Source organism: Rattus norvegicus, chromosome X (genome assembly GCF_036323735.1).
Source record: "Rattus norvegicus strain BN/NHsdMcwi chromosome X, GRCr8, whole genome shotgun sequence".
Taxonomy (NCBI): Eukaryota; Metazoa; Chordata; class Mammalia; order Rodentia; family Muridae; genus Rattus; species Rattus norvegicus.
The window spans coordinates 70389675-70416964 of record NC_086039.1 but is presented as its reverse complement, the minus strand read 5'-3'; the positions used below and the strand labels follow the sequence as shown (position 1 = coordinate 70416964).

General features: G+C 40.9%; 1 protein-coding gene and 1 long non-coding RNA gene across 8 annotated transcripts in view; one reads left to right on the top strand and one right to left on the bottom strand.

Moving 5' to 3' along the window:
- Positions 1 to 3245: 3245 nt before the first annotated feature.
- LOC102548326 (uncharacterized) lies at positions 3246 to 19878 on the bottom strand. The gene is made up of 3 exons (XR_005498335.2): positions 19559 to 19878; positions 19311 to 19395; positions 3246 to 5376 (listed from the first exon to the last, which is right to left on the bottom strand). It is a non-coding gene; the product is annotated as an uncharacterized LOC102548326 (long non-coding RNA).
- Positions 19879 to 20016: 138 nt separating this feature from the next.
- Snx12 (sorting nexin 12) overlaps positions 20017 to 27290 on the top strand; it is a 129936-nt gene continuing 122662 nt past the window's right edge. For 6 of the 7 annotated variants that reach the window (XM_039099898.2, XM_039099899.2, XM_017602108.3 and 3 more), the window contains exons 1-2: positions 20017 to 20299; positions 26284 to 26379. In XM_039099898.2, the coding sequence (XP_038955826.1) occupies positions 20135 to 20299; positions 26284 to 26379 (261 nt within the window). In that variant the 5' untranslated portion in view covers positions 20017 to 20134. The remainder of the gene's footprint in view (positions 20300 to 26283; positions 26380 to 27290) is intronic. The other variant, NM_001108817.2, reaches the window with a different exon arrangement.

Here is a 27290-nt window from a genome sequence, read left to right as displayed (position 1 = left end):
AACATGTGCCAGAACAATCTCTACTTTAACAACTGTACCTAAGGCCTGTAAGATGGCTCAGTAATTAAAGACCACCAACCCGAACTCAACCCTCAGAACCAAAGTGAAGATGGCAGGGGAGAACTGAATCAATAGAGCTGTCCTCTACACCTCTGTGTATCATCTCCCGCAACAACAACAACAACAACAACAACAACAACAATAACAACATTAAAAGAACTGTACGTCTTATGCACTAAAATAACTGTTAGTAACATAAAGCCAGATCTTTTAAAAATTTTTTAGTATAAACATTACAATATAAAGTGGAAAACATTTTAAATAATGAAAATGAGTAATATAACTACAATCTTGTATTTTAGCATAATTATCATTAGGTTGGTGAACTTCCCTTATTTTTCTCATCATATTTTTGTATATTTATGTACACATCAATTAGTGTCCTGTTTTGATCACTGTAATTACATGAGTATATATAAATGTGTTTTCTTTGAAAATTTTTGATCATTGTAGAGTAAAAGTTTCCTTTTGGCCTGTAGCCCACAGACCTTACCATTCCCTCCTCTCTGAAGAAACTCCTGCCAGGAGTTTAGCTGTTTTTATTTTTGGAATGCTAAGGATATATCAGAGCATGCATGCTAGGCAAGTGCTCAGCCCTTAGACTTCTACCCTTACAGTGGGAAATGGAGTAATGTGTTAGTACAATCTCTGCTGCTTATAACAGAATATCACAGCTTTAGTAATTTCTAAATAGTACACGTTTTTGCCTCACAGCTCTGAAGGCTGAAACATCCTAGATCAAAGGCTACATCTGGAGAGGCCCTTCTTGTTGCATCATAAGATGGCAGAAGGGGGTTACAAGGCAACAGGGCACTCGAGAGATAGTGAAGGCACTTGGCCTTTGTAAGATTGCCACTCCCATAATGTCAAAGAGATTGTGATGATGATGGCTTGTGTTCATTCTCAAAGGCAGAGACCTCCCAACCTGGTCACCTCCCAGAGATCTCATCTTTTAAAACTATTAAATCTGGCATCATGTTTCCAACACATTCAAAGTACAGCCATTGTTTTTTGTTCTTTTTTGCATCATTGATTATGTTTAGCAGCTTCTTTTCCCGCCCCATACAGATACTTGTGAGGTCTATCTTTATTGATATATCTAGTTTGTTCCCTTCAACTCCTATGTTATATTCCGGTTAGTGAATGTGCCATATTTTATTTAACCATTCCTGAGTGAAATGTGTGAGTCAAAAGATGTGTTATCTAACTGAAAAGACAAGGTTCCTGGAACATCTGTCTTTCTGGGAAATAACTATACTCTGTGTTGACCTCCCTACCCCTCAGTACCCACCAGTGCAAAGAGACAATTGAAGTGAAAAAAAAAAAAACCAAAATCACGCTTTATGTTTATGCAGAGACTTGGTCCTGAGATGACCATTTTGAATGTGTAGATTCACAGTGCTTTCTAGTGGAGCTTTCTGTGATGATGGAAATGCCTTGTAACTACACGGTTCAAGAAAACAGCCAAGTGAGTCCATATAACCACTGAGTATTAAAACGTGGCCAGTGAAACTGAGGAGCTGGAGACCTTTTCCTTTGCTATAGAATCTTATGTATCCCTGGCTGCCCTCAAACTCACTATTTGGCTGAGGATGAACTCCTGATTCTTCTGTTGTATCTCAGTGCCAGGATTACAAGCAGTTATCAAAACACCTGGCTGGAGATTTTTTAAATCTAAGAGACCACTTGTAGCTATCTCGTTGGATGGTAAAGGTAAAATTCTTTTGTAACTTGCATCATCAGAACTCCGAGACAATTGCAATACCCTCTAAAGGTCAGGATGATGACACTAAGATCTTGTCTTTGTCCTCGTACGTGTTGGTCTCTTAGGATTGTCTCTATTTTCCTGGCTCCTATGTGGGTCAAAAGATGTGTTATCTACTGAAAAGACAAGGTTCCTGGAACATCTGTCTTTCTGGGAAATAACTATACTCTATGTTGAAATTCACCCTAACACCTTCACTTGACATTTAATAAACCAACCCCTAGCAGTCATTCCATTAGCTCACTAAAAGCTTTGAGGATGACAGAGTATGTCCCAAAGTCAACAGCAAAGTATAAACATCTTACAGAAATGGTCTTGGCTAAGAGTCAGCATTGTTCAGCTAGTTCGGTTGTGTGTCATAAACGGGGTTTAGACCCAGAGAGAACTGATGTACCTTTTTGTTTTCTGCAAATGGCTGAATCCCCATCTAGAGCTCCTCTATCACCAGAAGTTTCCAGGCTGTTCCATATAGCCTGCAAAATCTATAGCTCACGTACACAGGCACATGGTTATGCCATTCACTCCCAGAGTGGGTTCTAGAATGTCCAGATCTAGTGTCCAGTTGATCTTTACTGGCTGTATCAGGCAGATATGACAAGCTCATATGGGCTGAAGAAATACACAGCTATAGGGAGAGGCTTAAAGACATAGATATATATGGTCTCATCCAATACCAGCACCTCTAATATGAGCATTGATCTATGAAAGTGTACCTACCCTCTTGTCTTTCTGCACCCCCAATTTCCTGTTCTTTCATGTTTACTTTCTCTGATCTCTGCTTACTCCTTGTTCCCTTTGCTTCTGGCAGTTTCCATTGCTGATCCCATTCTTTTTTATTCCCTTTTGGGGCCAGCTCTACAGCATCCCTAAATAAAATCTTGCACTCAGTTAACCTGTAAGTGTTACCAGGTCATTAAGATGTAAGTTATGGAAAAAGGCATAAACACACTCTTGTCTACTTGTGATAATGGTTGGGTGTACTGCAGCCCTTCCAATTACCCTAAGACTTTATGTTTTAAATTTATAAAAAATCAAAGTCTATTCCCCTATTATAGGAGTAGTACATCTTTACTAAATAGTAACTATGTTGCACATAAAAATTTCATACTTATACTATGCACTGAAAACTCTAGTTAGTATTTGAAAAATTATTTGTAATTATGTGTATGTGGTGTGGGTATATGAATGTAAGCGCTCTTAGAGGCCAGAAGTGTCAGGTCCAGCTGGAGTTAGAGTTACAGGCAGTTGTGAGTTCTCCAATATGTATTGAGAATCAAATCAAATTGAGATCTTCTGCAATAGCAGTACATGCTCTGATGGACACCTTCTTCAGCCCCACAGCCAGGACTTTTTTCGAGGATTGGTGTCTCATTCTGTAAAGATTTTGATGAACGCTGTAATCATCACATTATACACACAATTTTGTGTTCTTTTCCATTTATTAATAAGCTGGTTTTCAAATTACATCATAAATATAAATTTAGTACCTGTATAATTTGTAATATATTCTATTAGCTAAAATGTACCATAGTTTGATCAATTCTGTGTTGTTAGATATCTGGCTTGAAGTAGTATGGAAATGAGATTGTGTGTGTGTGTGTGTGTGTGTGTGTGTGTGTGTGTGTGTGTGTGTGTGTGTGTTTTCTATACAATATATGAAGGCCGGAGGACAACTCATGGGAGTCATTTCTTCCCTTTAGTTTACCAGCCTTAGTGACAAGTACCTTTACTTGGTGAACCATCTTGCCAGCCCTAAAATAAGAATTTGTAAAGCATTCACTCACTGTGAAGCACATGTAGATTGTCCTCAAAAAGTAATTGCTTATGTAATCAGGGGGAAATAATTAAATGAAACTTCCATGTTAGCCAGATATGGTGGCTCACATTTGCCATCTCAGCACTTGAGACCCTGAGGCCAGCCTAATTACAGAGGGAGAACCTGTTGTAAAAAAACAAAAAACAAAAAAACAAAAACAAAACTTCAGTGTCTTAGTGACTAGTAGGTTTTTCTGTAATTTTATTTTTGGTTCAAGGATTGGACTCCTGTCCTTGCACATGCTAGATTTTCCTGCTTAGCTCCATTTCTGGCTCTTCTCTATAAGAAAGTACAATGGTAATGAATTTTATAGCCAATTCAGGCCCTCCATGATGCTCCAGTAAAGCACTTGCTTGGTAGCCAAACATTTCCTTTCTATGAGGAAAAAAATTCTTTGGAAACAGACATTTTTTTCACTTACTGAATAATTGAGTACTTGTTATATGCCCAGGGCTGTAAATACACTAATAAGAAAATACAGGCCCAGGGGTTGGGGATTTGGCTCAGTGGTAGAGCGCTTGCCTAGGAAACGCAAGGTCCTGGGTTCGGTTCCCAGCCCCGGAAAAAAAAAAGAAAAAAAAAAAAAAAGAAAATACAGGCCCAACCTGGTGGTCTATGACTATAGTGCCAGCACTTGGAAAGCTGAGGTCATTTAGGGTTACATAGTGAAATCCTGTCTTAAAAGACCAAAACAGACAGGGGTGGTGGTGGTGTATGCCTTTAATCCCAGCATGCAGGAGGCAGAGGCAGGTGGATCTCTGAGTTTGAGCTTAGTTTGGCTTATGGAGTGAGTTCCAGGACAGCCAGGGCTACACAGAGAAACTCTGTCTTGAAAATCAAAAACCAACCAACCAACCAACCAACCAGAAGGAAACCACCCCCAAAACAAAATAAAGGTGTCATCAGATAAAAAGAACTTCTCCGTAGGTCTTATGATGTGTGTCTTTATTTCTGGGTACTTGGGAGGTTGAGGCAAAAGAGTTGTTGAACCTAGAAGTTTGAAGTCAATCTGTGCAACATAGTAAGACCTTGTGTAAAAAGTCAGTCTGTGGTTAGAACTCTTATCTGCTGTCCCTGTGTCTAGAACGCACACTCCCCTAGTCATTTCTCTATCTTCAGCTTTCTAACTGCTATTCATCCTTCACATCTAAGCTTAGCTGCTACTTCTTCCAGGAAACCTTCTAGACTTTCCCAAGTTAGCGTAAGATCCTCTTTAACCACCCCCACCCCCGCCATGGAATACAAGGCCATTATTTCTTCCAGATCAGAGATTTTGGACTTAATCAAATAGAGTTGATGAATCAAGATCTACAAACTAAAAGTATTTACTTATTAAAACTATATTAATACTTTTGTAAACTATACAAAAAGGATAAGGAGACAAATGCACACATTTATACAATTGTATGTCAGTCAGGCCAGGTCCTGCAGCTGCCATTCACAGCATGACCTCATTCATTTGAGATGACACAGAGCAATTGTTTAGATATACACCTTCCTCTTGTCTAGCCTGAGCTGCTCTTCACCTCCTGGTGGTTTTCTTCTACACAGGTGTATGTCTAGCTGTCTGGTTTAGAGCAGACATTTACCGTCCTCATCCATCCAGTCATTGGAGGGCTGAGGTCACGGAGACGACTGATCCGACCCTTTCCTCATGGGGAGTTCCATCATCATATCTGGACTCACATGAGCTTCCATAGCCTTTCCTTTTTTCAAATCTTGCTGAAGAAGAGTTCTGAAAACAAAACAAAACAAAACAAATTATGCAATTCTCCAGAACAAATCTGTTATAAGGGACAATCTCCATGGGGACTTACTCCAGCTGTCCAACACTTGTCCATTTAAGATGGAAACCATCTTCCCTCCAGTTCCCCAATTCCAAACACTGAGTGAACTTCTCTTTATACCTTACTCTGGATAATGTGAGCACATGACTGCTACAAGGTGTGGTTGAGGGTAAAGATTTTACTGTAGATATGAGGGAGGGTGCCCTCAGAGGCATCTGGAAGAGTCCAGAGTAGAGACAGAAAGGAGTACATTGAACAAGGCCAGAAGACTGAACCAGGCCATGAGAGGAGAGACAGACAGAGGGTCAGAGAGAATGAGAGCAAATTAAGAGAGTAAACAAGAGAGCCAGGAGAGTCCACAGCAGAAATGGCAGTGTTAGAAGGGACTGAGAAGCTGGGGGAGGGGAAGCTAATGCATGAGAGAAGTTTATAGTAGGGGAGGGGGCAGGGTGAGAAGAGCTGACTGTAGCCACAGGTACTGAGGGAGCCTGGAGGCCCGCATGCTCTTTGGTATGCTAATAGGTACCATAGATAGCCATTTGTCTGAGTTTCTTTTGGACTCCAGACAGTCTCCTACCTTGTTCCAAATTTCCTTATCATGCTGAAATTACTTGTTCACCACTAGTGAACTCCATCAAATTATATATTCAGTGAGGGACAAGCACTTGGTAATCTCAGTCCCCTCCCCTCTCTCCATCCCTCCCCGCTTTCTTTCTTTTGTTTTGTTTTCTGAGACAATTTCACTGTGCCTAGAGCTCACAATAACAAGGCTGTCTTGGTAGTAGAGCTTGGTTTAGCATGTTTAGGGCCTTATATTCAACTCCCCAACTTTACAAAAAAATGTGACAGTAGCAGATAGACTGAATGGTTAAAAAACACAAGGAAATACTGGTTGAATACTTCTCTAACTTGGCAAATAGCATCTGTTTACAAATTCAAGCTCTGCAAAGCTGGAACAGAATAGGAAGAAAACTACTTCTACTCCCACTGTGGTCAAACTGCTGAGAACTGAAGGGAAAGAGGAAATCCTGAAGGCCTCCAGACAAGGACTGTGCGTTCAAATCACTAGCGATGTCTGTGGAAGAGATTTGACAGCTCTGACAACTGCTCAGAAGACTGCAATGCAGTCAATGATGTGTCCGTTCTGTCCAGGACCACACCCTGATAGGGCTGCTTAGCTATGCATAATTCTTGTTTTTGACTGAAATCTGAATCTCATGTCCGGACCCACGCAGGTGGACTTGGGGATATGAGTGTGCTTTGTTCCTCTCACAGTGTGGTTTGTCGAATGCTCCCTTCTCTGCTTTTCACTCTTACTGGCATCCTGGGGACTGGAGGCTGAGCCTGGCTTGTTGGGGCTTCTACAGTGCAGGCTTTTATCCCTGAAACTTTGGTAACTTCCTCTCTTGCTGTTTGTCACAGGATTTACAATCCAATCATGTGTTCATTGATTTATTTGACATGTGTGCTAAGCGAGGACCGTGGTGGGTCTTAGTGGTAACAAGAATAAGCAAAAGCAGCCATATCTAGACTTCTGACATTGTCCTACAGATTTCAAAGCTTTCTTCATGTTTTTCAATCCATTCATTCTCCTTCAGATTTGAGACTTCTTTGTTCTCTTTTGCCTGGCCTCAGTCCTCCTCTGGAGTCTTGGACGGCCTCAGGCTCTGGAGTCTCCAGGCTCTGCCTCCCCAGTGCTGGGATTACAGGCATACAGCAGCAGGGTCTCATGTTTTCTATTTCTCTCTTGAGATTTCCTTTTCTTAATCAAAACAAAACAAACCCTTGTTACCAATGGATTTCTCTCTCCTGGTATCCTCATCTCAAGACTGGCCTCCCTTAGTTATGTTTTCTTTTGAGACTGGGTCTCATTTTCTTGACTATCTTTTGAACAATACTGAAGTCTTCTTGGGGTATCTTGAATGCTGTTTTACAGAGCCCTTGCGTTCTATTCCATTCTCTGAAGAGTGTGAATGCCTTTCTTCTAGCACACTCTCAACTTGGTAAGACTCACTACACTCTTCCTTGTCTGTTCTGTGTGACAGGTCAGATCAGTACAGTTCTTTCAGTGTTAGCTGGAACAGACTTCAGGTTGGCCCCATGTGTCTCACAGTTTAGGATCCATCTTGAGAAAAATGTACCCAGATAATTTAGACTCACTTTCCTTTATAAGATGTCCCCTCATTCTCCAAAGTTTCTGTTTGTCCTAGGCTCCTTTCTTTTTGGTTCTTCAGGCAGGAAAGGTTTGTTCAGGAGTCTAGCTTGGATTGCAGCCTCCCCTAAGGCAAAGGCCATAAAAACCTCACCCCTTGCTGATCACTTACTTCAGCTTGTCACTGCCCTCAGGAAATCTGACTGTTTTTCCTCATTCTCAAGAGCCTCCGGGTAGTCTGTCTGTCTCTCTGTGTCTCCTTCTCTGTCTTTCTCTGTTAACATTTGGTAAGTGTTCTCTATTCAGAATTTTTATGGTTATAACAATTTTCTGTGATTTCCTCTTTATTTATTTATTTTGGTGGGGGGGTGGGGGGTGGCGGGGGAGAATGATCAACTGGCCTAGCATTCCCCCTCTACCCATTTTAATTGGCCTGGCAGGAGAGAACATACTGGGTCTCTCTCTCTGACCATTAGACCATTTAAACAATGGGCCTTAAGGAATTAAGATTTCTCCAGAATCCTAAACTGAGGAGGTAAGGCTACACATACAGCCCTGGTGTTACCTGGAGGAGGAACTTGTCTCCCAGGAAGCGATTTCACACAGGTCTGACAAGTTGTCAGACCACTTTGTAGGACAGGCTCAGGCTGGAGCCTAGACAATGATGGGTCAAAGAGGAACAGGGCCATACCTTAACAGGACTGCTTAGTCTTTCCTCCTTTTGAATTGTGAATCTCACACCAGGATCCCAGACTTTGGCCCTAGGGTGGGGTGTTCACCAGCATCTCTTTACTCTGTTTCTCTTACAGTTTGGCCCCATGGAAGAAATCTCACTTCTCTGCTTTCCTCTATTGTTTCTCTTTTTAAGAGGCACCCTGAGGACTGGTGGCTGACCTTAGCTTGTTGGGGCCTTAAGAGTCGAAGCTTCTGTTTATGGTAGAACTCACAGTGCACCTACCTGTTCAATCATTTATTCAATTTGTGGGTACAGAATGGGAACTGTGGGAGGACTTAGGAATGACAAGAATAAGCAAAATCAGACCTTCACTGGGAATGCTGCAAGGTCATCAGAGGTCTGGATTGGGTGGCAATGGCGTAGCTCAAGAGAAGAGTGCTTGTCTAGCATGCAGGAGTTTCTAGGTTCAATGCCTTTAAGCCCCACAAAAGAGTTCCAGAGGTTTGACTTCTTTTATAATGTAACTTTATCTTTTTTTTAAAGATTTATTGGGGTTGGGGATTTAGCTCAGTGGTAGAGCGCTTGCCTAGCAAGCACAAGGCCCTGGGTTCGGTCCCCAGCTCCGGAAAAAAAAAGATTTATTTATTTTATGTATTGAGTACATTGTAGCTGTGTTCAGACACACACCAGAAGAGGGCACAGGATCCCATTACAGATGGTTGTAAGCCACCATGTGGTTGCTGGGAATTGAACTCAGGACCTCTGGAAGAGCAGTCAGTGCTCTTAACTGCTGAGCCATCTCTCACGCCCAGGTTTAGCTTCTTAGTGACCAGATCAACTAAGTTTTTGCTAGTTTTATTCTCTTTCCTGCTTCATCTTCTGTTGACTGTAGTGTCCATGCCCCACCCCATCCTTCCCAAGTCTTTTTTACAAATGGAGGACTCTTTGACTAGTCTTAGCTCTGTCCTTCTCTTGTCCTCGACAGTCTTTTTGTTTTATTTTACTCAACATGCTAGGCAAGTACTCTGCCACTGAGCTACAACCCCAGTCATTCTTGGCTGACTTAATCTTAGTGTTTCAACTGTTTTGTCTATGTCCAAGACTCCCAAATGCTTATCTTCAGCCCTGGCCTCTCCCTTAGGTTGAAGCTGTTTCTCTCTGCCTAGCTCTCTAGTAATTTTATTAAGCTATGTGCAGTCAAAATTCAACATATTTTTGCCCCCACACCTGTTCTTCTTCTTGTGTTTCTTTCCTCTATTTCTTTTTTTTTCTTCAAGACAGGGTTTCTCTGTGTATCCCTGGCTGTTCTAGAACTCAGTCTGTAGAGCAGGCGGGCCTCAAACTCAGAGATCAGCCTGCCTCTGCCTCCTGAGTGCTGGGATTCAAGATGTGTGCCACCATCACCTGGCTTCTTCCTGGGCTTCTTATTTCACTCAACTCTGAATCGTTGAAGGGAGTTAAGAGCTGCATCAGGGCTGTGGCTTTGAGTAGGAAGTTTCTCTGTAGGGTGGCTCTAAGGTGTCTTCCCCTTCCTATACTGTGCTTCTAACACATTTCTAGCACACTGCCATCCATTTCCTCTGTGGTGTTCACAACCAGCAAAGGGAGACAAAATAATTGAAGGGGTAACTGCTCTTGATTTCAAATGCAGCAGGAATTCAGATAAAGGAGACGGTGAACACTAGAGTAGAGAGAAACTTTGGGAGACCAGAACTGAGCTAACGTCTTCTGAATTAGAAGCTGTCCTGGATTTTCCATTCTGGCCCTACAGCATTATCCTCGGCACATTGTAGAGACTCCATAAAGCCTTTTTGAATGATTTTGCAATATTGTTGTTTATTGAGTACACACTGAGTTCATAGTTCTCCACTAAATGATGTGGAGGTTCACCAAGATTAGATGTAGTCTCTGACCTTTTCAGCCAGTCAGTCAACTGACAAATATTGACGGAGTGCCTATTATTTGCTGTACACCAGGCTAGGAACTGTGGAGGCTCTAAGATGTAAGAGAAATAGAAATCTAAGTCCCTTTTTCTTGGGGACTTTACAGTATGGTTGGTAAGATGATACATATATGCATACAAGACTAAGCATGTGAGTCAGCGACAAATGAACATAACGCGAAATACACATAAGACATTTTAAAGAGTAGAAAGGTTGGATAGATACAGAAGCTTTTATGGAAGAGCAGAAACTGTACTGGCCTTTGAAGGATGGGCAGAAGTTAAATAAGCTTGAAGTTCTCAGAGTTATTAAGACAAAACTCAACACAAGATTCAGGTTAAAGATCAAACAGAACTGTATCCAGGCAGGAAGAGACAGTTTGCACTCCATCCTAGGCAAAAGGTCTAGAAGCCACCGAGGAAGACAGTTTCTCTTACATGCTCCAGAAGAGTTCTTAGTGGCATGCTACCCCCTCCCCATTGCAAGCAAACACATTGTTTTGGTCCCTACTCCCGCCCCCATCCCCACCCCAATCTTTTTTCCTCTTTCTGCCTTTAGGCAACATACAAATCAAATCTTTCATTTCTGATGGCCATGATAAAAATGGACTCAAGACCTGGAGAGATGGCTCAGTGGTTAAGAGCACTGTCTCTTCTTCCAGAGGTCCTGAGTTCAATTCCCAGCAACCACATGGTGGCTCACAACCATCTGTAATGGGATATGATGCCCTCTTCTGGCCTGCAGGCATACAAATAAATAAATCTTAAAAAACAAAAACAAAAATCAAAAACAAAACAAAACAAAAAACCCCATGGACTCAAAATCCAAATAATCCAGGTTCAAATCCTAGCTTTTCTACTTCCTAACTAGATAATTTTGAACAAATTTTTCAATGTGTGTCTTATTGCTATCTGTAGATATAAAAACAGCACCCATATTAGAAAATTATTTTAAGGATTAACTGAGTCAAAACACAGGGAGTGCCTACAGTAATGCCTGCCCCATATATTAGGAGACTGCTGGCCAATTGTGACATTACTTTCATGTCTCTTGATAAGTAATTATACTATTAACAAACACTTCTGTGAAATCTGGAAGCCATACTCTTTTCAGCTAAAGGCTTAGGTCTTTAGCAACCCTCATAAACATGCACAGTTTATTTACATACTTAAGTCACAAGGCTGTTTCTCAGACTGCCCTTATCTCTAGGTGATCCAGAGATACTCTGGTAAAGTAAATATAATGGACAACTTGAGTAGACCCGTTGAACATTTTAAAAGCATTTTGTCAACATGGAGAGGGAACTGACAACTTTCAGAACGGATTTAGTTGAAACTAGAGACTATTCCCAGGGAGGTGCCAGGTGAGATTAGGGCTAAATGAATTTAGGAAAGAGAAACATCACTAAAGTAACAAGCAGCTGGATGGGAGACTGTGTAAAGAGAGGGGCTCCGTAGAAAGGTTGGTACTCTTCAAAACCAGATTCTGTACAGATCATGCATATGAGTGCACTTGGTTTTTGTTTCATCCTTGCCTTAATCTCTTTTTTACATGAGGACCTGGTACCTCCTCTATGCAGTTTCAACACCTTGCTCCTGAAAGCATAAGCACCCCAAATCCCGGAGGTTTTTTTGTTTGTTTGTTTGTTTTGTTTTGTTTTTTGTTTTTTATCTGCCCTTTCCTATGGACAGTCTGCATGGAGAAAAGAAAGACATTCCTGTCATTATAATTGCATAACATCAAAAAGGAGATTTGGAAATCTTCTTGAAGAAAAAAAGTCTGGGGACAAGAAGATGGATAGCTATCTGTTTAAGATATAAGACTGCCTGTAGGCAGGATGGTATGTGAGTGAAATGCCTTGGAATTTAGAGATTTTAAAATGTGATTTCTCTTTGCCCATCTCCCTTGGTAACTTGGCTTCTCAGGGAAAGAAAAAAACCCCCAAGGTATGTATATATGTCTGTAGGCCTTTGTGTATGTATGGGACCCAGCTGCTAACAGCTGTCATCATCTTATTTATTACAACAAAGGGTTTAATTAGTTTAGTGCCCTTTACTCTTCTCTTCTTACCCCATAAAACTTTTCTCTTAAAAAAAGACTATTCTAGCCAGACATGATGGCACATGCTTGTTCTCCCAGTACTTGGAAAGCTGGAGCAGGAGGATCACGAGTTTGAGGTTGGCCTGGGCTACATGGTAAGCTCTCTCCTCAAACAACAACAAAATCATACAAAAGGCATTTCTGCCAGCATGGGTTTCCTGGGAAAAATTTTAATTCTTTGGAGTCTATTGTTTCAATAGTCTGATAACATAAATGTCTCTTTTGAATATCTTTTCCCATGCCAGGACACTAAGGATTTTTCTTTCTGATTTATTTATTTTTTTCTTTTTGATACAGAGTCTCTCCTATATATCATCCCTGGCTGTCCTAAAACTTGCTGTGTTGGCCAAGCTGGCCTTGAACTCTGAGATCCACTTGCCTCTGCCTCCTGAGTGCTGGGACTAAAGGAGTGCATAACCCTTGCCTGACTTATCTCTCCATTTTTTTTTGGAACTTAATCTTGAGAGATTTGGGGTGATATAATAGACTTGGGGTAAAAATTCATAAAATATGCATGTTCCTGAAACAAATAAAAAACTGTATCAGGGAGAGATTTCATACCATTCTGACAACTTATTAGATGCCCACCCCCGTATTTTTAGGACAGAGTGGAGCTAAGGCAATGTTGAGGTATGTGATAGATAGGACTGCACATTGACCAGGACTACTTAGTTATGTACAACTAAAATCAGTACCCTGAAGACAGATCTAGGGACTTCAGCAATAAAAGACCATGCATGCATCAGCTACTTCTACCTTATTGTGAATTTAACTTACACAATTGTCCTAGGGTTATATGATTTTAAGCCTGATCACTTTGCTCACTTAAATATTCCAGTTTTCTCTGTCTGTCTATGAAACCATTTTCTTCAGTTGCTTAACACATCCCAATTTTTTTATTAATTAATTTATTCATTTTACACCCCTATCGAAGCCCCACTCCTTCCTCTCCTTCCATGTTCTATCTTTATAAAAGGAAACACCAGGTGACTCAGCTCTGCCTCCCAAGGAGAAAATAGTGTGTGTTAGCAGTGTGCATGCCTGTACTTTGGAAGTAGAGGTAACAGGATCAGTTACCAACTCTGGCTATATGGGCAAATTCAGGTAGCCTAAAGTATAGGAGACACTGTCTCAAAACAAATAAACAACTCCCCCAGACAAACAAAACAAAACAAAAACAACCCCCCCACAAATCTCCAAATACCATCACCACCAGAAAACCAAACAGCACCAAGAAGCAAACCCATTCTTCTTTGACTACATACATCATTCCCTAGCTTTTGACCATGCACTACACTCTAGCTAGCCCACTTCTTTTTGGAGAAAACTTCTTGAGAAACTTTCTCCACAAAATATTGTTATTTCTCATTTGATACAGTCCTCTACCCTGTTGGTTGGCTTCTCCTTCCAGTTCTCTACAGAATTGCTCTTTTTCAGGGTTTATCTTATTTGACCTTCCTACTGGGGCAAATATTGCTAAACACCTAGTGGGTCCTTCTGGACATTTTTTCATCCCTTGCCTTCAGATCATTACCATCTCTTAGTTCTCTTGACCACTCTTTCTCGTATCTTCACAAACCTTTTATTCCTGTGCCTGCTTGTCCTATGATATTTTTCCCAGAAGAGAATAGTTTTTTGTTTCCTGATTAAAAGCAGGAATATAGGCCAAAGGTATAGCTCAGAAGTAGACGGTTTTCCCAGTATGTTTGAAGTCCTAGGTTTAATCTTTAGTACTGGGTATATAATATATATGCACAATAGAAAGAAAGCTAAACATGTAAATATATATTTATAATAAAATATAATCTCTAATAATATGAAAACAAAACATATAAACAAGCAATATAAGTTCATTTGTTAGTAAAGTCAGGTCCTAGGGCCTGAAAGTGGGCCTAAGTAGCAAGTCACTCAGCTACCTCATCCAAGTCTGTGCATTTGATTCTCTTCACAGTGCCAAACTCGGATTTTCTATTTTCCAGAAATTTTTAAATAAGAATAAAGTCCAACTGAAATGCCACTACTCAGAAGTTACCACTTGTTAGTTTTGTGTATATCCCTTTAGGCTTTAAAAATTATTATGTAGGGGCTGGAGTAGTTGGGAGCACTTGTTCTTTTTTTTTTTTTTTCTTTTTTTCGGAGCTGGGGACCGAACCCAGGGCCTTGCACTTCCTAGGTAAGCGCTCTACCACTGAGCTAAATCCCCAGCCCCAGGAGCACTTGTTCTTAAAAAGGACCTGGGTTTGATCACTCCAGACCCTACATGTTGATTCACAGCCATCTACAACTCCACTTCCAGGGGATCTAATATCCTCACATATACATATGCAAACACATATATACAAACACACAGTACAACACTCAAACATAAAAGTTTTTAAATATAAAAATATGTATATTATTAGTACAAATAATATTATACTAAGACATTTTTCTTTTTAGTAGCTTTTCTCATTTTCAGAGATGTTGCTTTGAGACAAGTTCCCATTCTGTAATCCAGGCTGTTCTGACCTGTAACTTGGGTCAATCCTCCTTTTTCTATCCCCCACAAGTGGTGGGATTACAGACATGTACCAGTATACCTAGATTTCTTTCTCTCTTTCTGTCTGTGTCTCTGTCTCTGTCTGTGTCTCTGTCTCTCTCTCCGTTTCTCTCTCTCTCTCTCTCTCTCTCTCTCTCTCTCTCTCTCTCTCTCTCTCTGTGTGTGTGTGTGTGTGTGTGTGTGTGTGTGTAGGGCACACACCTGTCCAGGTCCAGAAGCCAGTATCTTCTCTCATTTTCCACCTTATCTTTTTTATATATCCTGGGGACTGAGCTGGCTTTTTCTGCAAGAGCAGCAGTAGCTTTTTTAACTGTTGGATCATCTCTCCAGCCCCATCTTTTTTTTTGAAAGGCTAAAACTAGACTGGAACTTGCTGTGTAGCCAAGGATGATCTTGAACTGATTCTTCCACCTCCCCAGTTCTGGGAACACAAGTATCAGGCACCACACCTATTTCAATGCTGCACTGAGGACAAAACACAGTGCTTCTTGCATGGTAGGAAAGCACTTTACCAACTGAGCTATAGTCACAGTCATGCTCTTGAACTCTTGATCCTCTGCTTCCATCTTTTAAGTGTTAGAATTATAGGGGTGCACTGCCATGGCTAGGAAAATGGACTTCCCGTCTCTTTTAGTTTTGGTGAGTTTGAGACAGTTTGGTTATGTGGCCCTGATTGGTCTGGTATTCACTAAGTAGACAGGTGGGCTTGATAATCTTCCTGACTCAGCTTTCTGAATATTCAGAGTATAGGAGTTCATCACTATGCCTGGCTAATACATTTTTTACTTTAAAAAGTTTTTTTTTTTTAAATTTAGGTATGAGCTAAAATTTAGGAATTTAGCTCATTTCTAAAATCCCAGCATGTTGGAGGTAGAGGGAGGAAGATCAGTAGTTCAAAGTCAATTTGGGCTACATTAGACCCTGTCTCAGAAAACTACTCTTAGCTGGCTGTTGGTTGACCTTTAGACCCCACACCCAGGAGGGAGGGGCACGTGATTCTCTGTGTTCTAGGCCAGCCTGGTCTACACAGTGAGTTACAGCACAGCCAGGGCTGTATAAAAAAACCTGTCTTGAAAACAATCAAGCTAAACCTGACAAACCCAAACCAAACCAATAAGACAAACAAACAAACAAACAAACCAAACCAAACCAAAACCTGGTCTTCCAAACTGCACATGGGACCACTCCCTTTTTGAATTTTTTTTCCTTAAAGTCACTTAAAAAACAAAACAAAACACCATTTTTTTTCTCCAGAAAGATCACAGGGATTCATTCACACTTCCATCGAAATGGTATCACCTCGCTAGCTTTTAAATCCGTCCTTTCTTTTTCACATAGTTCTTTCTACTCTATACTCGGACGAGCGTGTCTATCTCTAACCCCCATCATGCCCTGAAGCACCAGGCAAGTATTTTCAGCTGCCAGCTGGACGTGGACACCTGCATGTCTTTTAAACCACTTTGATTTATTTTAACTGAACTCATTTTCTGTCCTCCTCCATGTACTCCTCTTTCTGTAATTCCAGTGTTGATTGATGGGGCCTGGTCAGAAAACCAGGGGTCATTTTTCAATTACCTCCTCTCCTCTCCCTTTAAATATTAACAATAGTTAATAGTTACTAGCAAACAGTTTGTGCAATATAATATTTTATTTCATTTAATTTTTGCAATAGCTGCAAAGGTAGCTTTTAGGTTTTGCTTGTTTGTTTGTTTGTTTTGAGACAGGGTTTCTCTGTGTAGCCCTGGCTCTCTTGAAACTTGCTCTGTAGACAAGGCTGCCTCGAACTCAGAGGTCCACCTGCCTCTGCCTTCTGAGTGCTGGGATTAAAGGTGTGAGTCACCACTGCCAGACTTTGTTTTATTTCCATTTTACAGATGAGAAAAATTTGTACAATTTACTCAAGGTTACCTAGATGGGAGCAGGGCTTTAAATCTAGTCAGTCTCAACTCATGGCTCACACATTTAATTAAGTCCTATACTGGATCATCACTATATTTACTACAAATCCTATTTCATCCTCCTATACCTTTTCCCCTTAGCTTTTATTTATGTGTGCATGTATGTGCCTGCTTGTTTGCAGGAGCAGGTGTCCTCAGAGGCCACAAGAAGCCCTCAGAACTTCTGGAGCTGGAGTTACCCGATGTTGTTAGCTATCCAATGTGGATGGTGGGAATTGAACCTATGTCTTCTGCAAGAGCAGGCATTGCTCTTAACCATTGAGCCATCCCTCTAGCCCTTACCACTTTCTTATTGTTAGTTCCTTTCTAATTAGTCACATTCAACTTTGATACATTTTCTCATGTTACTTGCAAAATAGACTCTCTAGGACAAATATGATCATGCTTTACTAACTTTTTTTCCTTAAGATCCTTCAGTGGCTCCCTATAATCTATCATAAAATCAGAGACATTGCTTAGATAGAGGGCTCATTCTATTCTACCCCTCCCCCGACATCCTACATGTTTTAAACATTTGCATTACAGAATCTGAATTGGTGATAATTTCCTAAAAATACTGTAGTTTCTTCCTGCAATGGGTTTAAATATGTTATTTCCTGTGCCAGAAATTGCCTCTCCCCATTTCCAGTACTATTTCCCCTTTATGCCTTTAAAAGTTTTTTTTAAAAGAAGATTTAAATTTTTTTTGTATATGAATGTTTTGCCTGCAAGTATGTATGGGTATCACATGTGTGCCTGGTGCGCAAAGAGGTGAGAAGAGGGCAGTGGATTTCCTGGAACTAGAGTTATAGATGGGTTTTAACCACTGTGTGGGTGTTGGGAATCAAGCTCACGTTCTCTGCAAGAAGAATAAGTGCTCTTAACTGCTGCGCTCTAGCCTACATCCCTTTATGTCTTTTCATGGGTTAGACATGTCCTCCTCCAGGAAGTCTTCCCCAACTTTTTTGAAACATATACCTTTTTGTTTTGTTTTGTTGAAACAGGATCCCATGATAGCCTGGGCTGGTCTCCAACATGGTGTATATCAGAGGGTGGTCTTAAATTCCTGAAGCCCATCTCCCAATTGCTGGGACCACAGGCATGCAATACCATGCCTAGTTCAGTTACTTGGCTTGTTTATACTACTTTGTTTATATTTGTCACATTAGTTTTGTTTGCTTGTCTTTACTTAGAAAGTTAATTCTTGGTTGGGCAGTGGTGGTGCACACATTTAACCCCATCACTTGGGAGGCAGAGGCTAGTACAGCTCTGAATTTGAGGTGAGCCTGGTTTACAGACTAAGATCCAGGACAAACAGGGCTGCATAGGAAAAACTCTTATCTAAAAAAATAAAGTTAGGGCTGGAGAGATGGCTCAGTGGTTAAGAGCACCTGACTACTCTTCCAGAGGTCCAGAGTTCAATTCCCAGCAACCACATGGTGGCTCACAACCATCTGTAAAGAGATCCGATGCCCTCTTCTGGTGTATCTGAAGACAGCTACAGTGTACTTATATATAATAAATGAATAAATCTTAAAAAAAAATAAAGTTAACTCATTGATAGCAGGAACTCTCATAACTCTAGGTCTTTTAGTATTTAGCACAGTTCTTGGAATGTAAGTAGTTTGTTGATATCAGTTATATTAAATAAATTTAATAAATTAATTATTGTAAATCCTTGCACTTTGTTGAAAGAATTCAGTCATCAGTAATATGAGATTTTCTTTTTAGGAGAGGAGGTTAGGTGATGGGAGGAGGAAAGATGACCTAAAATTACGTCCTGTTTACCCCTCAATATGGGACATGTAGGGCTGGAGAGATTGGCTCAGTGGTTAAGAGCACTGGCTGTCTTGCAGAAGACCCAGCTTCAAGTCCCAGCACCCAAATGGTCCACAACCATCTGTAATTCCAGTTTCAGAGGATCTGACATCCTCTTCTGGCCTCCTAAGGCACTTCATGCACTTGATGCATGGGCAGACCAGCAGGCAAAATATGCAGACACATAAAAAATAAAAATACTTATTTAAAAGTTAAAATAATAATAAAGTAAATAATTAAAAAATTATGGGATACGTACAAATCAGTTTTTAAAATGCATATTTAAGGACTGGGGATATAGCTTATTTTGTAGAGCCTGGATTTGATCCCTAGCACTGCACAAAACAGGGTGTAGTGGAACATGTCTGTAATCCCAGCCTTTGGGAGATACAGGCTGACGGGTCAGATTTCAAGGTCATTCTCAGCTATAAAGCAAGTCTGAAAGCAGCCTGGAATCCACAAGACATTGTCTCAAAACTACATAACAACCACAAAAAATATTCCTATTGGACATGGTGACATAGACCAGTAACTCTGAAATCAAGAGACTTTGGCAGGAGCATTGCCACAAGTTTGAAGTTAAGCCTGGACTACCATAGCTAGGTTCCTGGACAGTTAGGATAAATGTAAGACTTTGTCTTAGTAAGTACATAACATATCCGCAAATACATTTTACGCAATGTAAAAATGTTCTTCTATAGATGTTCTGACACATACCTTCATCATAAGTTGCAAGCAAGCTCAGAGCATAGCCAAGTGCTGGGTTCTGCAGCATATAGACAGAAGTTATGAAGTAAAGGTCCTGAAATTTGTTAAGAAATGAATACACCTGGAATTAGTTGTTATGTAGCAACATGTGGAGAATGAAGATTCACCCACTATTCCTGAAAAGCGAGAATATGACATCATTACTCTTTACCCAATTTGTGTTTGCTGATTCCCTGGCACCATAATGTTTTGCTTACCAAACGCTCAATTGTGTGTAGCTTGAACTGAAACTATCAGTGGCACAAGTAGTGGGGCTGCCTGCATTCTACGTTTTTGGTATTATTGTTGGAACCCCATCTTCCAGAAACCATTCAATTTTCAAGGAAAGTCCAGACTTAATCAGGACTTGGGGTTTCGGCCTATCATCTTAGGATAATGGCTTGCAGGGCAGTGCCCACAGCTTGATTGATGCACGAGATGAGACAGTTTCTTGGGTTGAGGAACACAGATTGGAGGAGCATGCGTGTAGTGCTTCTCAAAGCACTAGGCAGTGAGCATTGGAGATGCAGGTTCCGGGGCAGCTACCAGTACCACCCGGAAGTCTGAATGACGCTTTCAAAGCATAGTACAAGCCCTAGTCAGCATGGCGGCTATTCAGAGTGAAGGGCCCGAGACTCCGGCAGTGTGTGCGTGCGCGCATGCGTGCGCGCGTGCGCGTCGTCGCCGGCTGTGGGTTGGCTGGTTATTTTGCAAGCGGGAGGGGCCGTGCGCGCTCTTGCCTCAGGCCTCTGTCCCCCACCCCCTTCGCCGGTACCGGTCTCTTCTTCGGAAAGATGTCAGACACGGCAGTGGCTGACACTCGGCGCCTTAACTCGAAGCCCCAGGACCTGACCGACGCTTACGGGCCGCCTAGTAACTTCCTGGAGATAGACATCTTTAATCCACAGACGGTGGGCGTGGGCCGCGCGCGCTTCACCACCTATGAGGTTCGCATGCGGGTGAGTCACGGGGTGAGGGAGACAGCTGAGGGAGGACGAAGCGGGAGGGGAGGGGGCATGGGGACTACTAACGGCGGACAAGCATGGAGGGGGTCATGTGAGGGTTAGGGCTTGAAAGGTTTGGAGAGAAGGCTGCAGACTCAGTTGTGGCCTGAGGGTACAGAAAACTCCAGAGGGGACTTTGGGCGGGGATGAAGGAAAACAAGAACTCACGAGGAAGAAGTGAGACATGGCTGGACAGGGTGTGGAAGATGGACAAAGATTAGTGAGGAATTCAAGTAGACTGGAACATGATTGACAGAAGACGAAAGGGGAGGGTGGAAGAAGGCCGGGGGATGGAAAGCCAAGGCGATGTATCGCTGGGTCCTATAACTAAACTAGGTTATGGGAAGCCATTCTAAAGGTGGGGGAGGGAGGAGGGTTCAGCTTCTTCGTAATGAGATCTTTCTGGGATGATGGAGTTAAAGCAAAATCTTTAGTTAAAGGAAAGAATAGCGGAAAGGGAGACAGTGGGCTTATGGGAGCAGTAGAAAAAGCAATTTTGAGACCAAATGCTTTTCTGACTTGTGTAAGATTTACATCTGAAAGAGAGAAATGTTTTATGCCAAGTTTCTTAGGTACCACAAAGTCATGTCTCATGTGAAACCTGGCCCTGCAATGGGATTGGTGGCTTGTCAGTTGCTGCTCCCATCCTCTACTGATCCTTTAGATTTGAAGTATCCAGAATGTTTACTTCAGGTTTTATTGACTCTCCCTTGGGTTTTTTGAAAAAGGTCATTTGCCTTTTCTGTCCCTCGTCTATAGTTACTTTAATACATGACATTTCAGAACAGCTCCAGGAATGGCTTCTTCCAGTTTGTATTCCAGGGGACTTTATCTCTTAGTCCACAGTGCAAGGATGAAAGGTGCAGATAGAGTACATGGTTCACAGGTATTTTTTGCCCAGTTGAAATGGTACAGGTTAAACAATTTATGGACCTTTTTCTTTTTCTTTTTCTTTCTTTCTTTTTTTTTTTTTTACTTTTCATTGTGTTTTCTTCTCAGGTTAGAGATCCAGAATATTCGTTGTGAACAACATCCCTTTTGAATAGCATTGAAGATCTAAGAATCATATGATGTTCTCCTTTTCTTTTTAGATGAACTGAATAAGAATGTTCTATCTGTATCTGATCATCTTTATTTTTTTTTTCTTTTTTTTTTTCCGGAGCTGGGGACCGAACCCAGGGCCTTGCCCTTGCTAGGCAAGTGCTCTACCACTGAGCTAAATCCCCAACCCCAGTATCTGATCATCTTATGGAGGAATGGCATCCTCTCAATTGAGAGGGGGCAGAACATGATAGCAGCAGGAGGCACACTTGTTTTATGGAGACTAGACTATTTGAAATGTTCTCTTTGGAGAAGGATGGGATTTACATTCTTCAGACTGATAAAAGAGGTGTTAATGGAGGAGGACTTAATTACTCAAGGGAACCTAAGTATAACTTGTTCAGTGTAAAGAGTGCTTTTAGTGTTCTAGACACTTTGCCTAGGTGCATAAGTACCTTATATATTAGTAAGGAAATAGTTCTTTAGGAATTCTAATAACAACAGAGACAATTCAACACATCCTGTATATGGGCCAGGCACCAAACTAGGTTTTAGTTTCTTTTCTTTTTTAAAATTGCTTTTTTTTTTTTATACCAGGTTTCTCTGTATAGCTCTGGCTGTCCTGGAACTTGCTTTGTAGACTGGGTTGGCCTCAAAATCAGAGATCCACCTGCCTCTGCCTCTCAAGGGCTAGGATTAAAGGCCTGTGTCTCTTTGTCCATCTAGGTTTTAGTTTCTGTATACCTTTTTTTTAAAAAACAGAAATCAGGAAAGCATGAAGTTTACCTAATTTCCCCCAAGTACATGTAACATACAAGACAGGGCTGTATCTGAAACCAACTCTGACTCCAAAGTCCATGTTTTTTCCATGACTTTGTTAAACCTTAGTTGCAAAACTTAGTATGCAAAAGATACACTGAGACTTTTGTTTTAAGACAGGGTAATAGCTGTAAACACTGTAATAGCTCTGACTGATTTGGAACTCACTCTGTTAGAGTAGGCTGTCCTAGAATTCACAAGAGATCCACCTGTCTCTGCTTCCCAAGTGCTATGACTAAAGGCGTGTGCCACCACTGACTGGCTTACCTTCAGTTCCAGTTATATTATATTGATAGAGTTCATGGTGCCTCTTTATTCTGTGGGTTTGAGTTGATTTGAGGCTTTTGCTGTTTTATTTTTAGGAAAATACTAAAATCACTTGTTATTTGTATTTATTTTTTCTGGTTCCAGAGATTTAATTCAGGCTTCATGCATGCTGAGCACGTACTTTTCCATTGATCCTACCCCTTCAACTTCCTTTAATAAATATTGATGAAGCTAACTCTCTTTAATTTTATTCAGGAATGGATCCTGCCTGCCTGACAAGTCTGGAGAGGTTCAATGGTGGCCTCACGTCATTGTACATATGGACATTTCAATGTGGGCTTGAATTTTGTGTTTTCTTTCTCCTTTCACTTTGTTTTCACTAATTATATTTCTAATGTTTTGGGGAACATAGTATCTCTAGTGAACACTAGTGCAAATCTACAGTCCTATGATTCTAAATGTCTTTTTTCTCTTAGGGGATTCTGATGCATTTTTCTATAATGGGTTAATTTTAAACAGTTAATAACAGTTAATACATGCACATATTACAAAATTCAGTCAGTATACTGTAAAAACAGTCTTCAAATGGCATTACCAGAGATTTTCAAGGAAGTTTCCAGTTTCTTTTTAAAATTAAAAACTTAAAAAAAGATTCATTTATCTTATGTGTATTTAGAGTTTTGTTCAAACACGTGTTTGTATCATGTACATCCTAGAGTTACAAATAGTGGTGAGCTGCCACGTGGGTGCTGGGAATTGAACTGTGGTCCTCTGTAAGAACAAGTGCTCTTAAACACTGAGCCATCTCTCTAGTCCCTTTAAATTGTTTAAAAATTACATTTGCATTTATTTTGTGTCCTGAGGAAGGTTTAGCACATGTCAGAGGAGAACTTGAAGGGCTTGGTTCTTTCCTACCATGTGGGTCCTTGGGATCAAACATAGGTCGTCAGACTTAGATGCAGGCACTTTTACTTGCCCATTTTTCCAAGCAGCCCTCAGTTTCTTACTTTTCTTTTGTTCTTTTCTAAGTTTCATGTAGCCTTGGTTGTCCTGAAACTCACTGTGTAGCTGAGAATGAGTTTCAATTACTGCTTCTCCTATTTATACTTCTCAAGTGCTGGCATTACAGGTCTTTGCCATCATGCTTGGTTACTTGTTTATTCCTTTTAAATGCTTTTGTGCTTTGAGAATTTCATATAATGTATTTTGACCATATTCACACTTACATTAACCCCCTAATTCCTTCCTGATCCATCTCCTCCTCCCTATCTCTTCAACTCTGAGTCTTCTTTAAAAACAAAACAAAACAAAATCATTCAGTCTGATTTGTGCTGCTCATATACTTCTGGTATGGGACCCTCCACTGCAACATTGTGGACCTACAGTAGACCACACCCTAAAGAAAGCACGATTCTTTCTCTCCCATTTTATTTTAAAGAATTGTTTAGATGACAAAATGTTATTTATAACAGACTTTTTGCAACCAATGATATCTCTTGGACCTTGAAGATTTTGGGTAAAGTTAGATACTCCTTTCTTGCCAAGAGGCAGTTGTGTAGAGAAGAGGTTGTTCTTTTTTTTAGTTACCCATTGCTTTGAATTGGCTGGGAAGAAATATGCTCTACATTAATAGATGTATTTGACCATTTTCATTTAGTATTTGTAGACAGAAATGAATTTGGGCTTTTAATTTGTTATAAGGTCTTCTTACCACCAGAGCTTTCGGAGTCTTCTTAGTGATTAAGATGTAGGAATGAGTACGTTACAGAAAACTAACCTATATAATGACTCTTCATTCTGCATTTTTAGGTAAAGGGGTACTAGATATATAGGGTTTCTATTTAGTAATTGAGTATTGATAACTTACATTTTGGGAGAAGTAAAAGTTGTCATGGTTGTTGTTTTTTTTTAAAGACAGTGTCTCAACTATATTGTTCTGGCTGGTCTAGAACTCTGTGTAGTGGCTTGGCCTCAAACCCACAAAGTTCTGCCCACTTCTGCCTTCCTTGTTCTGGGATTAAAGGGATCCATCACTTCACACAGTCAGGTGGTTGATCTTAAGATCATAATAGATCATGTAGACAAGAAACAAGATGCATAGAATAGCATGAAGAAAACCTAGTGATGTGATACTTCATAAACTGTAGAGGGGAAAGGATGTGAAGTTCAAGGTCATCTTCTGCTGTATAACAAAACCCTTAGAAATGGGAATGTGGCTGTATTTCTATTGGTGAATACTAACCTAGCATGTATAAAGCTCTAGGCTTTGACTCCCAGTACTTTATGAACTGGGTGTAATGGTACATTCCTGTAATTTCCCAAGGAGGCAGGAAGACAAAAATTCAAAGTTATTCTCAGCTACATAGAGAGTTTGAAGCCAGCTTAGGATAGAAACAAGGTCTCAAGACAATGTCAGAAGGTATCAGAGGGGAGGTATATCACAATGTACCCAGTTGCTCTTATCAGGAAAGATTTTCTGAATGAAGTTTAAATTGAGGTAGGACATATAGCGGATGTATAGAATAGAGAAGAAAAGATTGGAATAGGAAGGCAAAGGTAGGATGTCTTGGACGTCTAGAGAATGATCCAAAATAGCCATACTACTGATTTTGAATGAGCAAGTTTCAGTATATAGCAAGCCAGAGTAAAATAATAAATAGCAAGGGACAGACAGCAAAACATCAAGCCAGGCACTCAACATATCCAGTAGACATTGCTTGGGGAAGCACCTTTAAGGCAGCCAGCTGGAGTTCCCCATACAGAGAGTCCCAGACAGAGCAGAATGTTCCTTCAGATGAGGCTGCCAAGGAAAAGAACAAAAAGGAACAACAGAAAGGTAACATCAAGTCAGGTGTCCATCACATCCAGTAGAAACCAACTAGGGATGTTAGTTGGAGTTCCTGACTGAGCTTCTCACGGCTGGACTTTAGCTTTTCTTTCCCACTGCAGGCATTATTATATCAGGATGAACTGACATTGGAAATGATTTACTTTCTAGTTTTCAAAGACTGTTTTTCCTGTTGGGGTGCTTTGTTATTCTTTTACTTCCAGATCACAGAGAGGAAGGGGTAGCACAACCCTAGACAGAGGGCCTGCGTGGGTCTGAAATAGGGATGGGAAACCAATCTGAGCTCAAATAATGATTTACCAGTATAATGTTCATTATAACATGACTGTGAGTTTTCCCTATAACATAAGTTTTAAGTAGCAAAAGATTTTATTTGCGTGTTTGTGGGGTGGAACCAAGAGCTTTGAGCATGCTAGGTAAGTGCTCTACTACTAAGCAAGGGACTTATCCCCAATTGTGATACAATTGGGTATGGTAAGGGTTAATATTCACCTGGTAGTGTTTTGGCAGAGTTTTAGGTATATAGTCTATAGTAGCAAATTTTCTGGGGTTGGGGATTTAGCTTGGTGGTAGAGCACTTGCCTAGCAAGCACAAGGCCCTGGGTTCGGTCCTCAGCTCCCCCCCCCCAAAAAAAAGTATGCAGCAAATTTTCTTTTTTGTTGGAAGTCAAACCCAAGTGTTCACACAGAATAGGGAAATCCTCTGCCACTGAGACATATCCTCAGTCCCATAGGTTCTGACAGGTGATCCCCACAGGTTGAACAGGACTTACTGCCTGTTTTCAGTTTGGTTGTTTTTTACTTTTGAGATAGGGTCTTACCATTTAGGCCCAGCTGATCTGGAATTCCCTATGTGGCTTAAGTTGGCCCCACCCTGACTACTGATCCTCCTGACTCAGCCTCCCAAAGTGTTAAAATTAAATGCCACAGCACCTGGCTTCTTGTCATTCTTTCTTCCCTGTAGACAAACCTCCCCATCTTCAAACTGAAAGAATCCTGTGTACGGCGACGCTATAGTGACTTTGAGTGGCTGAAAAATGAGCTGGAGCGAGATAGTAAGGTACAGCTCATCTCCTTATTAGTACCATTGGAGGGGGATCTATATAGGCTTGGGTATAAGATCACAGCCTGGAAAAGTCTTGAATTGGGGAATAAGGGTGAACACATTATTATGGACTCATTCCCAATATATTGGTTCTGGGGGCATACTCTTTGAAACTTGAAAGTTTAGGACTTCTTATTTATAAAATTGTGTGTGTGTGTGTGTGTGTGTGTGTGTGTGTGTGTGTGTGTGTGTGTTATATGGTGTGAAGATGTGCCATTCAGGTCAGAGGAGCAGGTTATGTGTCCTGCTCTATCTTTTTGCCTCACACCTTTAAGACAGGGTTTCTCACGGAATTTGGAACTGGGCCAGCGATCTCCAGCGTTTCTCCTGTCTCTGCCTTCCACCCCCAGCTGGTCATATATTCAGGTCCTCATGCTTGTGCAGGCAGTGCTCTTACCAGATGAGCCCTCTTCTTAGCCCCATGAACAATATTTTTGACCACTTGTTTTTTTTGCTTGTAAGTTGGTAAACACCTCACCTATAAGTGCAAAAATGTATTAAGGAAAGCTAAATGTTTGGATGGTGCAGGATTATTAAGGAAAGTGAAGAGTATTTGAAGTTTATTTCCTTTCTCTTGAGATGGTAACTCTGTCCTTCCACAGAAATCAAGTTGGGTCCATATGAGCCATCCTTACTATTCTAAGGTCTTAGCTGGACCTGGGGTTTTGTGGATCCCAAACATAAAAGAATTGAGAAATACATTTCCTTAGCAGGTGAAGGCAGGAGGACCAGAAGTTCAAGGTCACCCTTGGCTACACAGGCAGTTTGAGACCACCATGCAGCCATAGGAAGGGAGGGAGGGAGAGAGGGAAGGAGGGATTGAGGGAGAGTGAGAACACATTTTACCATCTCATTTGCTTTCTTCT